Consider the following 13,739-nt stretch of genomic DNA (forward strand, 5'->3'; position numbering starts at 1 on the left):
CAAGCGGTTCTGTTGGGAATATTTGTGATTCTAGGATGCTTTGTATCTTTTAGATGTATTATTATTCAACTGATTTTAAAATGACTCCACTTTTGAATATTTTTGATTTTTTTTTTCGAGACAAAAATTTTTCTATTAACCCAGGCTGACCTTCAACTCATGGTCTTCCTGCCTTGCCTTTTGTGTGCCAGGAATACAGGTGGGTTCCTCCATACCCACCTTTATGCATAATTTTGTCTTTTCTTTTTCATTTTAAAAATAAGGGACTGAGAGTACAGCTGAATGGCAGAACACATAGGGCATCTCAGAGATCCTGTGTTTAGCCTGCAACAAATGTATGTGTGTGCTCGCATGCATGCACACATACTGAGTCCTAATTTATAAGCTAACATTGGTGTTTAGGGATATGGTTGTTATTTTTACTGGTGCCATGTCCTCTTTGCAGTGTGGCCTCCATAGCTGCCCAGGCTAACTGTTGGTTTTCTCTCCTAGGCCAATGAGGTGACAGACAGCGCATATATGGGGTCTGAGAGTACCTACAGTGAGTGTGAGACCTTCACAGATGAGGACACCAGCACCTTGGTGCACCCTGAGCTTCACCCTGAAGGGGACGCTGATAGTGCCGGTGGCTCAGCTGTGCCCTCAGAGTGCCTAGACACGATGGAGGAGCCTGACCATGGTGCATTGCTGTTGCTCCCAGGCAGGTCTGTACCCGTGCTGTGTGTGTATGTGTGTGTTCCTGTGCGTCTGTATGTCTTGTGGATTCCCTAACCTGTACTGTTTGCAATGGTGGAAATGGTCTGGGTTGTACATAGCTTCCTACTGTCTCTGTTGAGCTGCACCTGTCTGGTTTCTGGCCAGCTGACTTCCCTTTATGCTTCTTTCTAGGACACTCCTGGATTTAATGCCCTATGGGGTCTGGCTGTAGAGACAGAGAAATTATAAGAGATAAACCTTAATTCAGTCCTCTGAGATTTTGTTTGTTTGTTTTTCAAGACAGGGTTTCTTCTCTGTGTGTGTAACAGCCCTAGCTGTCCTAGAACTAGCTCTGTAGACCAGGCTGGCCTCAAACTCAGAGGTCCACCTGCTTCTGCCTCTGAAATGCTGGGATTAAAGGCAAGTGCCACCACTAGCACAGTATCTTGACACCAGGGTTAGAGGACATAGTATTCACATATCTTTGTGATCCCCTGCATTCACCGCATATGTACATAATAAATAATAAATAAATATATTGCTAAAAACTTAAAGTTGTCTGGGCAGTGCTGGCGCATGCCTTTAATCCCAGCAGAGGCAGGCAGATCTCTGAGTTCGAGGCCAGGCTGGTCTACAAGAGTTAGTTCCACGGGAGGCAGAGGCAGGCGGATCTCTGTGAGTTCGAGACCAGCCTGGTCTACAAGAGCTAGTTCCAGGACAGGCTCCAAAACCACAGAGAAACCCTGTCTCGAAAAACCAAAAAAAAAAAAAAAAAAAAGAGTTAGTTCCAAGACAAGTACCAAAGCTACAGAGAACCTTGTCTCAACAAACAAACAAACAAAAACAAAACTTAAGGTGTGGCAGCACACACCTTTGATCACAGCACTCAAGATGTAGAGACAGGCAGATCTGTGAGTTTGAGGCCAGCCTGGTCTACTAGTGAGTTGCAGACAACCAAGAGCTACATAGTGAACTCAAAACAACAACACAACAAAATGACAAGAAAATGCTTAAAAAGTATAGTACACTGTTGTAAGTTATTTATTTAAAACTGTTGGGTTGTGGTGTGGCTTCAGGATTGTCTGCCTAATAATGTGCATAAGTCCTAGGTTCTAGCCCAACACTACCAAAAGAAGTTTTTAAAAACTCTTACATTGTTATCTGTAATAGTTTTCATATGTGTGTATGTATATTTTCTTTTTTTAAATTAAGACATAGTTTCTTTATATAGCTCTGGCTGTCCTGGAACTAGCTCTGTAGACCAGGCTGGCCTTGAACTCAGCAATCCTCCTGCCTCTGCTTCTGGTTGGATTAAAGGTGTGTGCCGCCACCACCCGGCTCGTCCTGCAGTGTCACTGCTGTGTTCTTCAGCTGCTAACATTGGCCACGTATGTGAGTCTTATGAGTGTCAGAGTGAAAACTGCAACCCTGTTGGAGCACTGCGGTCAGCCAAAGAGCATAGCTTTGCTGACCCTACTGACCGCCCTGCTCATGGTCTGTCGCTTTACTGTCTCCTTTTCCCCAGAAGAACAGCCTCTTTGAAGTGATGCGATTTCATATCTGTTAGTAAAGGCAGACATAGTACAGTTACTGACAATCGATTTCACCTGTTTCTGGTTCTGTTCCGTCCTGTTTTAGTAGTGTGTGGCTCCTGGGGTGATGGGACGCAGGCTTGTGGCTTATCAAACAGTGTGCATCCCATCAGGTGCCTGTGACTGTGACTCAGAATTGCTTCTGTCTATCTTTTGTAGAACCCGCCCCCACAGCCAGGCTGTCGTCATGGTGATTGGCAGTGAGGAACACTTTGAAGATTACGGTGAGGGCAGCGAGGCAGAGCTGTCCCCGGAGACCCTCTGTAATGGGGAGCTAGACTGCGGAGACCCTGCTTTTCTAACCCCCAGGTGACACCCTGCACTGTGCACGGTCCACTCCCCCTTCATACCTAGTTATGGGGAAAGATTTCTGTGGGGTCCTGTGCTGGGCAGAGGAAACTTGCTTTATCTGCCCCTGTATAGCGAGACGCCATGGGGACGAGTGTGGAGTCTGTCCCAGACTGAAGGCTCGCTGCAGCTCCTCTTGTCTGTTCATTGCAGTGTACTGCAGACCTTGAAGAACCTCCTGAGCCACTGCAGCCCTAAGCTGCAGCTCCCTGATCACCTCATGGCCACTGGCTTGCTTTGAGGGACACTTCAAAGTCATAAGGCAGGCTCTACCATGTCTTGATGTGCCCCCAAATTTTCTGAAAAGTTCTAGATTTGAGGGACCCGAACTATGGCATCTTAGAGACAAGACATTTGCCTTTCCTAAGCTGTGCCTCAGGAGACTGACTTGTGTGCACTCCTGGCTAGTTTTGACTGAAGACCTGAGTAGCCCCCTCTTGAGGATTCAGTCCGAGGAAGCCACTGTCTCTCGGTGGGGCCCAGGCCTGGCTGGACAGCTCTTCCACACTGACCACATCTCCCTTTTGCTTTCTGGTTCCTGATTTTGTCCACTTCAGCCTGATTATCATGGCAGCACAGGCCTGTGGAGCCAATACTGGAAGGGCTTTCTGTAAGCTAAGCCTTTACCCCTCCCGCTCATATGCCACCTCAAAACAGCACACTGTGAAGTGGGCTCTCTGAGTGACCCAAGGTGACGTCCTCCTGGGGGGAATCCTAGGGACTTTGGTTGGAGGTAGTGGGCTTGTTCCAGGATTTGGCATTTCTGCAACCATGTCTGTTGGGCTATGGTAGTCTCTCCTGTTTGTGCAGTTTGCCTCATTCCCAGCTGGTGTTTCTAATCTGAAGTGTCATTTTCATGCTACACTTTATGGATTCCTTTCTACCCTTCTTTAAGTTGAACTTTCAGGTTAGTTTTCCACAGCCTGTGGGTCCTTCCCCGAGGATGAGGCTGGTTCCCTGACCTCAGTGCCCAGGAACAGATGTGTCTGGTCCACTAGTATGCTAATAGCTTGTTGAGTTTAAAATCACAGTGCAGGGGCTGGAGAGATGGCTCAGTGGTTAAGAGCACTGACTTCTCTTCCAGAGGTCCTGAGTTCAATTCCTAGCAACCACATGGTAACTCACAGCCATCTGTCATGAGATATGGCATCCTCTTCTGGCCTGTGCGGATAAATGCAAACAATATTGTGTACATAATAAATAAATATTTTTTAAAGATTTATTTATTTATTATGTATACAACATTCTGCCTCCATGTATGCCCGCACCACCAGAAGAGGGCACCAGATCTCATTACAGATGGTTGTGAGCCACCATGTGGTTGCTGGGAATTGAACTCAGGACCTCAGGAAGAGCAGCCTGTGCTCTTAACCACTGAGCCATCTCTCCAGCCCTAAGTAAATATTTTTTTTTTAAAAATCACAGTACAACGAGCATCCCTAGGAGGCTAGGCAGAATCCTGAGTCTTTAACACAGATCTCAAAAGTACAAATGTGCCTATGTATCCTTTTATTTTTTAGTTTTTGAGAGAGCAAGACTGTCTCAAAATAACAACAAAAACCTAGGCAATAAACTCCCTCTGGAGATACACTTTGCTGTCACATTCATGTGATTTTCAGGGGGAGAAAGCTGTGTCTGCACTTAACTTCCTGTTAAAGGGAGTTTGTGTTATAGCCCTCACTGCGTGGTCTTGTGGATTGTCCGGCAGGGCAGGTGGCAGCCCTGGCTGCTCCCGGTGATGGGTGCCCCAAGCTCCTCAGGTGATGTGAGGAAGGGCTCATGGTAGTCCCCAGAGCACAGCCAGCACCCGGACCACTCATTCTCTTCCTCCACTTTTGTCCAGCGCCTTTCCCTCTCTCCTCCTCCTCATGCCCGGCAGAGACAGCAGCCTAACAGGGCCTCCTCTCTCCTGACTGGCCCTCTGTCTTTCTAGCTCCAACCCTCTTGCCTCAAAGCTGCGCACCGCCCTCACTGATGAGGTCTTTGAGTTTTACTGTAGCCAGTGCCACAAACAGATCAACCGCCTCGAAGATCTTTCTGCCCGCCTGACTGACCTTGAGATGAATAGGTAACATGGAGGACCTGGTCTTGCTATGTGCTCCCACGGAGACTCCCACTGCAGTGTGCTCCCCATCACTGGGTGCTCCTGCTCTGGTCACCTAGTCTAGCAAGGCACTCAGACAATGGGACTCTTCCTGCAGACCCTATCCCTGCATGCCTTGCTCTAGCTTGCTGTTATGTCCCTTCTCCTTTATGCATGTGGCAGCCTTGTCAGCTGCTGTCCCTGTAGGGAAACAGCTTACCATATTAAAGAGGACACTCCAGCATCTTGTCAAAAAATTGTCTTCAGCTGAGTCATGGAGGCCGAGGTGGGGAATTTAAAGATGGGTTTCTGAAAACAAATTTGTAAGTAGTTTTCTGGGATGCTAGGTTAGTCTTGCTCTCCTGTGCCCTGGGCCTTCAGTTCTGTAGCCTGCTCTCATTCACATGCAGAGGCTTGGCATTGCTTCTTTGCCCTTCCATGCGCGCCTGCTGCTTCTTTGCCCATGCTTCTGTTTCTCCCTCACCTATGCATTGCTCATCTCTGCCCTTTGCCCACTGCGTCTCTGTGAGCAGTCCCAGCAGAACCAGCGTTCTAGCGAGTCCAGCGTTCTAGTGAGTTCCCTTTGCTACCTCCGGAAGTACAGCCTCACAGACTCATAGGAAACCTCTTTGGGTTCTTTGTTCATATCAACGTGCCCAACTTCCCATTGGCTCAGTGTGTAGAGGGATGAGTCTTTGGCTGGGGCCTTGAAGAAGGGTCTGGAGAAGAGACGGGTTGTCTGTGAAGCTAAGGATGGCATCCCCTGCTAAGCAGAGGCAGCAGACTACCACACAGGCTCTAGTGGGCAGAAGTGTTGTAAGAGAATCCAGTCTTTGATTCCAGAAGCTCCGCTGGCTACCATTGTAGAGGACACATGCTTTCACCTACCCAGTGTTCAGTGCTGGGAAGGTGCCAGCTGCATTCTTACTGCTGATGAACAGGTGTGAGTTACAGGCATGTTAAAGAAGACATGTTGTCTCAATCACCAAAGATTTTTTTTCTCTGCTAAAAACCTGCCTCTAAGATGCAATGATCATAGCAGTTAGGCCTTGTGGGGCAGAGGTCAGACTAGTATGTGGCTCAGCATGAGTGGGGTGGGATCTCTCACTCTACAAGGCTCTGCTTTCGTTAGGACACAGTTGTCAAGTACTAGCACCCCAATACTAGTGAAAGAGCTGAATTGTGCCTCCTGGCCTGCATGGATTCCGCAGGGTACACTTGGTGAACTCCCTGTGTAACATCAGGGTTTACATTATGTCGCAGGTGTTTGTAGTGTTGTGTTCTTCAGGTACCTTGGAGTATCTGTAAAACCAATGCACTTTATAGAAACCGAGCTGTCTGATTTACTCAGAGATCTATCTTCAGAATTGTAAACTGGTGCAGGATTTGCTGGTGCCAAGGCTGATAGGTAGACAGAGCAGTCTGTTCTTACATGCAGAGTGTACTAAAATGTATCGTGCTAGTCAGGAGTCCAGCCAGGAGAGGGAGCCATCCAGTAGGCAGAGGGACCCAGGAAAAGATCTGAGCCCTTCAGCAGCCAGCAACCCAGTGGAAATGGTGCCACAGTTCTCTTTAGGTGCTATGCTATTAGCACCATCTCTCCAGTGCCCTCTATTGGCAGAATGTAGCATCACAAGCAAATGAAAATGAATCCCAGCCATGTACTTCCCAGAGCCACCACACAGTGATTTTGAGTCCAGCTGAAGTGATAAGGGAATAAGTAGATGGCTGGCCTGTCTGCCTGCCCTTGGAAGAGGGAAAGGAGGCTGGCGAGTCCACTGTGAGCTAAGACAAGTGGTTCTTGTTCCTGGACACAGTTGTATCTTCCTTGGGCCCACAGATTCAGAAGGAAGGCTATGCTCTGATTGGCCCCAGAGCCGGAAGAGGCATGTTGGGCCTGCTCTTGCTGCTGGAGCTGGTCTGTGTTATTGCTCTGGGGTGGCTCCAGGAAGGGTGTCTAAATCCTCACCCTACAGATATTTGCAGTTTGAAGTGTCAGGACCCAAGCAAAAATGATTACAGGCCTTGCTGTCATATAGGAGGGCCTGTGTGATAGCCAGTCAACTGGGGTAAGCATTTGGGGACATGGCAGTAGCCAGTGATGCGAACCCAGGTGCTGTCAGCTGGTGGGTTTAGGCATCAGGCTTGGTTGGGTACTGTAGCCTGCTTGGTTTCTTCTGAAGTCATAGGAATGGAATGATGAGACCTGGTGAAGACCTTTGCAAAGGGTGTCGTGCATGCAGAGTGGGCATTCTGTGCATGCGGCTTGTCTGGGGCAAGGGGCTGCATGCCTGTGCCCTGCTATCTCCCCAACCCAAGCTTCCTGTTTCCTCTTGTCCTTCGGTCTGCTCCCTGACACTATTTTCCTGTTTGTTTGGTTTTTGCACAGCCCAGCCAAGCGGCTCTCCAGCAGGAAGGTGGCAAGGTAGGCAGAGCCTCGATCACTTGTGAAAATTATGAAATGTTCTCATAGTCAGAGTTTCTGATTTTTTTTTAATTCAAACTTTCAAGTTATAGTTCATGGTTTGATAGAAAGCAATTGAGGGGAGGAAGAGGTTGTGAAAGGGATTTCTAGGGCCGTGGGTTTAGACCTGGACCGGGGCTGATAGTAGCTTCTGATGTTCCCTCTGCCCTCTCGTACTCCCTGCAAGGGCTGGAATGGGCCACAGTCTCTGTGAGTCTGTCTGCTCTAGGAGTCGGTCTCTTAGACTCTGGGCAGCTGCCTGCCCAGTGACTCACATGGAGAGAAGAGAGGGTGGGAATAGGTTTCGCTAGAGTCGTTAGGTTTTTTTGCTTTAGTTTTTTGTTTTGTTTTATTTTGCTTTTCAAGACAGGGTTTCTCTGTGTAGCCCTGTCTGTCCTGGAATTCACTCTGTAGACCAGGCTGGCCTTAAACTCAGAGATCCACCTGCCTCTGCCTCCCGATTGCTAGGATTAAAGATGTGCGCCACCCCCACCTAGAGTTTTAAAGGCCAGCTTCTGTTTTTTGGAGTTTGGCTGCTGTCGACTTCCTGGTATAAAAGGTGAGTTATGCTTCTGCCCTCCAGTTGGCTCCTGGAGGCTTCACGAAGTGAGGGTTCAGGTCTAAGATACTGACAGCCTCCGTTGGGCCAGCCTCAGGTGGTAGTGTGTTTCCTTCCTATGACAAGCTGTTGCTGCTCTATGCTCTTTGCTATCTTCCGAATTGCAGCCTGTCCTCACTGTCCAGCCCTCTCTTGGGGCCATGGGGGAGCATTCCTGCTGTTTTGTACAGGGTGTCTCCTGGCTTTACAACTAGGGTCCTTGCATGCCTCCCCCCCCCGCCAACACACACACACCCTGTGTATTCTGTTTCAGAGATTGGGTCAGCCAGCTCCCTGCCCCAGCCTTCTCCTGTCTTACCTCTTTTTGTTTTGCATATCTTTCTGTGAGCTTCCTGAGAAGGGAAGGAACGGGGTAAAATTTAAGACCTTGGGTGGGAGTGTCCTTTGGTTGGTTTGGGTCAAGGTTGTGAATTTTCCTTAGATTTTTCTGTAGTCATTAGTCACAGCCTTTGGTACTGGAGTTGCTGCTATATCTAACTTCTTTGTTTCTTCATGGCTTTTCTCTCTGTGGAAGCTTTGAAGATGTTTTCTTTGCTTCTAAAGAGACTTTTAGTTCGTTCTGATGTTGCAGGCCTGTATTCACAATTACTTGGGAAGCTGAGGCAGGAGATTCAACTTAGCCTGTATCTCAATTTTTTTAAGAAGTTCTGGGAATGTAGGGTGTATGTCTAGCATGTATGGGCCTTGGGTTCAATTCCCAAAGCCATGTAAAAAAGAAAAAGATAAATTTTATGAGTCTTGTTGCAAGCCCTCTTCCTCACTAGTTACGAGGAGCAAAGTAAAGGGGAGCCCCTCACCCAGAGGCTAGCTACTAGCAGCTCCAGGAGAATTGTCTTTCTGTGCATTTGTATCCCCTCATTCTGGAGCAGTGGCTTCCTGACAGCTTGGGGCCTGCGGGAAACAGACTGTGTCTGCACTTGACCGTCTCTGGTTGTTGCCTCTTCAAGAGGGACACTGAGCCCATAGAGACGCCATAGCCACACAACTATACTTAGTTACAGTTCCACAGGAATGACTTGGCCATCCTGCTCACATTCTCCCGAACAAGCAGTGGCCAGAGGAACTATCAGAGAGCTCAGCCTCCCTTGCTAAGACCCTGACATGGCCAGGGGCAGCTGTTGGACTCTGTCTAGAGAAAATCTCTCCAAAGGGTCAGAGGAATCTCATGGCCTGAGAAGGCTGACAAGTGCAGTTTGATCCTTTGAAATAGTCTCTGAGAATTTGTTTTTCTTGTCAGGTGTATTTTTTTTTGCATTGAAACTTGGCCTTCATGTTCCTAGTTAATTTATGAATCAGAAGTACATCCTGCAGTGTACCTGAAGAGTGTCAAAGCATACGTGCAGATTTTAATCCGCTGCCATCGTGCCCTTAATTCTGTTCCTAGAATTCTTAGGAAACCCAGGATGGCTGTCCCGTAATTCATGTTGCAGAATGTCTGGGCCTTTATGCATTATCACTAAGATTTTGCAGTGTCCAGCTGTGACTCTGTGACCTGGCTGTCCTTGTTTGTGGCCCTCTCCCTCAGGCACCTGAACAGAGCTGGCCCAGTGGAATTCACAGCAGGGACGTTATTTCTACCCCTAGGGCAAAATATGGTTCTGGGGAGTCCCAGAGCCTCATGTTCCTCTTGTTACCTGCAGTCCCTCCTCCTGGGGATTCTTGAGTGGAATTGAAGGAAGAACTCCTCTTCTTGGTGGGGATTAAATAAGCCACACTCCCCAAACTAGACAACCTCAGCTTTACCAAGAGGTCACATCCTGGATGCTTAGGGACAGCATGTTCCCTTATCCTGAGTTAGGCCCAGGCCTTGGCCGCTGCACAGGGTGGCCTCTAGGGTCTAGGGTGGGCAGTTTCCTTTCCAGGGAGTGGCATGAATTTGAGGTCAAGTTCCTGTTTAAAAGCAGTGACTTTCTGAGAACACAGTGCTTGTCAGCAAGCAGCCTTTTGAGAATCCGAGGAAACATACAGCAGGCTCCAGAAGTAAATGGCTCTCCCAGTGTTCTTATGTTCCCAGGGTAGAGGAGTTTGCGTCCTTTTCCCCCTAAAATATTCATGAGGGGAAAAAAAAAGGAAAAGGAAATGTACAAGCTCAGCTAGTGAGAAAGGAAACAGCTTCATTCACTGATAAAGAGAAATGCCACAGCTGAATCCTCAGTCTGTGGAATCCTAACCAAAGCTGCCTATAAATACTCTTGTTAAAAACTCACTGAAACCCCTTACTTGCCTACAGATTGTTCCCACTTCATAAGAGAAGGCTCAGTGAGCTTGAGTGCTCTCTTCAGGTCACGCCGGTCTGTTTCGAGCCTGCCCCCAAGTGTGGGGCACACAGCTTTGCTGCCACTTCTGCCCAGTGCCATGAACGGCAGGTGTATGAACTGCTGCTCAATTAGACTTAGCATAGCTAAGCAAGCTTGTCCAGACAGCTGCAGCTGAGGAGTGACCTCTGCCAAGAGCAAAATGACAAATCCTTGTGGTTCCTTGAGACTGCAGGGTTAGTGTTGGGCCCAGCCAGTCAGCAGCTTTGACCGCTGACACTGGTGCCCCAGAGGACTGCACCTGGGTTCTTCTTCCCTAGTTCATCCTGTACTGACCTCCACCTGTGAATCAAGGTTTGACCTGAGTGACTTGTGAGGTTCACAATGCCCCCAGGACCCCTAACTTTCAGTACCACAGAGAGCACACTGGAAACTAAGTGTTAAGAATATAGGTAGAAGGGGCTGTAGAGGTGGCTCAGCAATTAACATTACTGCCTGCTCTTCCAAAGGTCCTGGGTTCAATTCCCAGCAACCACATGGTGGCTCACAACCATCTGTAATGAGATCTGGTGCCCTCTTCTGGCCAACAGGCATACATGCAGGCAAAACATTGTATATATAATAGATAAATAAATCTTTAAAAAAAAAAGATGTAAGTAGAAGTTGGTTATGGTGGTGCACACCTTTAATCCAGCAGAGGCAAGTGGATCTCAGAATTTGAGGCCATCCTGGTCTACATGGTAAATTCCAGACTAACCAACAAACACAGCAAGATGTGTCTCAGAACAAAAATAAAATGTATGTAGAACTGGCCACAGGAATCAGCCTGCTAAAGCAGGAAGATTTCACGTTTGAGGCCAGTCTGTGTTACATATATATCAAGGACGACCTCATTTCGGCTGGGCAATAGTGGCAGGCAGATCTCTGTGAGTTTGGGGCCAGCCTGGTCTACAAAATGAGTTCCAGGATAGTTAGGGCAGTTACACAGAGAAACCCTGTCTTGACAAAACAAAACAAAAAAACCCTCATATCAAAAGAAAAAATATCAGGCACATGGCACATGTAGGTATACTATACAGGAGTTAAAATGCTAAATTAATATTTGATGAACCTCTAGTGGATTTGAGATTATTTCATATCATGCTGAGGAATGATGTGTTTTATTGCACCTTGGTCCAAAGTACCCTGTTGTCCCCTCTGCTGGCAGGGGGAAAGGTTGAGCTGACAGGTTCTAAAGAGTACTGGGAGGGCTCAAGCTACGGAGCACAATCTGCTTGTTCCCGGCTCCTTGGTAATGCTGATTGGATGCCCCTTCTTGGTGCAGCAATAAGGAGAACAGTGTCCCCCAGGAGCTGGGATGGCATGTGCTCCATGAGGCTGATGCCTGCCTTTCAGAGGGACTTGGAAGTACTCTTGTTTGAAGAGTTTATCTTTTGGGTTTTTCCATTCTTCCCTCTGCTATTGGTTCTTTTCTGTAGGTATCTGCACCAGTCGGGTACTCTGACCATGGATGCCCTGGAGGACCCTCCCCCTGAGCCTGTGGAGTGCCCAGAGGAGGATATTGCCGACAAGGTAGGTGCTGTGTGCTGAGAGTTGAGAAGAGGTGATACGCAGTATCATAGGGATGCTACAGGAGCTGAGGCCTGTCCTTGTGCTCTGTGAGGTGGTGGGTGGTGCTTGGGAGCACATGGTCTCTTCTTGGCACTTGAAGAATATTGTTGGTACAGCTCAGTGAAAATGGCAGTGGTGTCATCTGGTTATTTAAATCCTTTTCTCAGCCTTGGTTCCCCCAAATGCCTATGTCATATAAGAGAGGCATTTCATAGCATTTGGGCAGAGCAAGCCACAAGGAGTATTACCAAACAAGAGGCATAATTTTTTGTTTTATATTTATATGTATTTATTGTTGTATATGTGTGTTGTTACACTAATACCACACACATGTGTGTCAGTTATAGGTGGTCCTCTCCTTCAACCATATGGGTTCCAGGGACAGAACTCAGGTTGTGAGGTTTGGTAGCAAGGGCCCAGTGAACTATCTCAACAGATTGCCATTAGTTACTGTGTGAGATTGTCCCAGCTTCCTTTATGTGAGTCATTTCAGGGGAATACCAATCGGTGACGCCAGAGATAGTTTACTTGGAACTTACAGTCTCAGATGACTGGGAACATGGCAGCAGGCAGGCTGACATGATACTGGAGCAGAAACTAAGAACTCACATCTTGAGACACAACGATACAACCATGAGGCAGAGTAAGCTAACTGGAAGTGGGTGGGGCTTTTGGAAATTCAGCATCTGCCTCTGGGATACACCTCCTTCAACAAGACCACACCCCCATCCTTCCCAAACAGTTCCTTCAGCCGGGGACCAACTATTCAAATATACAAGCCTATGGGGGCCATTCTCATTCAAACCACATTTAACTCCTTGAACTCATAGTTTTGTGGTCATACCATAATGCAAAATGCATTTAGCCCGTCTTCAAACATGCCTTCATCTTTAATAGTCTTAACCCAGTTTAAAAGTTCAGAGACTCTCTGAGCCTCAAGGTAATATCTTTCTTCTCTCTCTCCCTTCCTCTCTCCCTCTGTCTTCTCTCTCCTCTCACTCTCTCTCCCTCTGTTTTCCACACAGGGTTTCTCTGTGTAGCCCTGGCTGTCCTGGAACTTGATATGTAGACCAGGCTGGCCTCAAATTCACAAACATCTGTCTGCCTCTGCCTCCTGGGTGTTAGGATTAAAGGCATACACCACCGCCGCCCATCTGTAATCTCTTAATTATAACCCATATAAACACAAAAAGGAAATCACATATTTCTAGCATGCAATAGCATAGAATATATTACCATTCCAGAATAGAGCAGTAGGAGCACAATGGGAAATACTAAACCAAAGCAAGACCAAAGTCTAGCAGGGCAAGCTCCAAATCCTGTAACTCTATGTTCAGTGTCAAAGGGCTTAGATGACGACATCCTTCCAACCTTCCTGACTGCAACACACTTCTCTCTCTTGGGCTGGTTCTGCCTCCTGGATGCAGCTCTCCCGGGCAGACATCTCATGGCTTTGGCATCTCCAACATCCCAGGGTCTCTAAGGCTTTACTTTCAGTTTCCCTGCCACATGCTTCACCTCAGCTTCGGTCTTTAACCTTGGAGCAAGAGTCCCTAATCCTTCACTCACGTACTCTTCATGTCTAAAGCCAGAACCTCATGGAGTTGGGATGGAACCTGGTCCCCTCCAATACGGCACATTTCTTGTTGCTTTGTAGCAGAAAAGTCTTCAGGCATTCATTTTTGTCAATTGGAAGCACAGCTGGGAGGGGGGTCTTGCCCTGAGGCACCCCTCCTTTATTCCATTTTTCATCAGGCCTCTCTATCTCTTTCAGCACAAACCCTGGCTCTAACATTAAGTTTCCTGGTTTTCTTTTTTTTTTTCCAAACTGTATATTTTGTATTTCTTTTTGCCCCACTGTAGACCTGCATACAGGTGATCGCTAACAACCACACAGTGGAGTCAGTATTAAGCCATCTTGAAATCTCCTCTGCCAAAATAATTAATTAGTTTTCAGTTTAGTTTCAGGCAGATTCTTAGGATATGGGTTAAAGACGGCCACATTCTTTGTTAAAATACCATAAAAATGGTCTATAGCCCACTTACTAATATTCTTTCTGGGCCTCCATAG

The 13,739-nt window shown here is 47.4% G+C and overlaps 1 protein-coding gene across 2 annotated transcripts in view; it reads left to right on the forward strand.

Moving 5' to 3' along the window:
• Nucleotides 1-13,739, forward strand: part of Rab11fip3 (RAB11 family interacting protein 3) — a 75,321-nt gene that overhangs the window by 48,376 nt on the left and 13,206 nt on the right. The window contains exons 4-8 of one of the 2 annotated variants that reach the window (XM_075941430.1): nt 493-704; nt 2,448-2,597; nt 4,570-4,704; nt 7,109-7,144; nt 11,536-11,629. In XM_075941430.1, the coding sequence (XP_075797545.1) occupies nt 493-704; nt 2,448-2,597; nt 4,570-4,704; nt 7,109-7,144; nt 11,536-11,629 (627 nt within the window). The remainder of the gene's footprint in view (nt 1-492; nt 705-2,447; nt 2,598-4,569; nt 4,705-7,108; nt 7,145-11,535; nt 11,630-13,739) is intronic. The other variant, XM_075941431.1, reaches the window with a different exon arrangement.

Source organism: Microtus pennsylvanicus, chromosome 11 (assembly GCF_037038515.1).
Source record: "Microtus pennsylvanicus isolate mMicPen1 chromosome 11, mMicPen1.hap1, whole genome shotgun sequence".
Classification (NCBI taxonomy): domain Eukaryota; kingdom Metazoa; phylum Chordata; class Mammalia; order Rodentia; family Cricetidae; genus Microtus; species Microtus pennsylvanicus.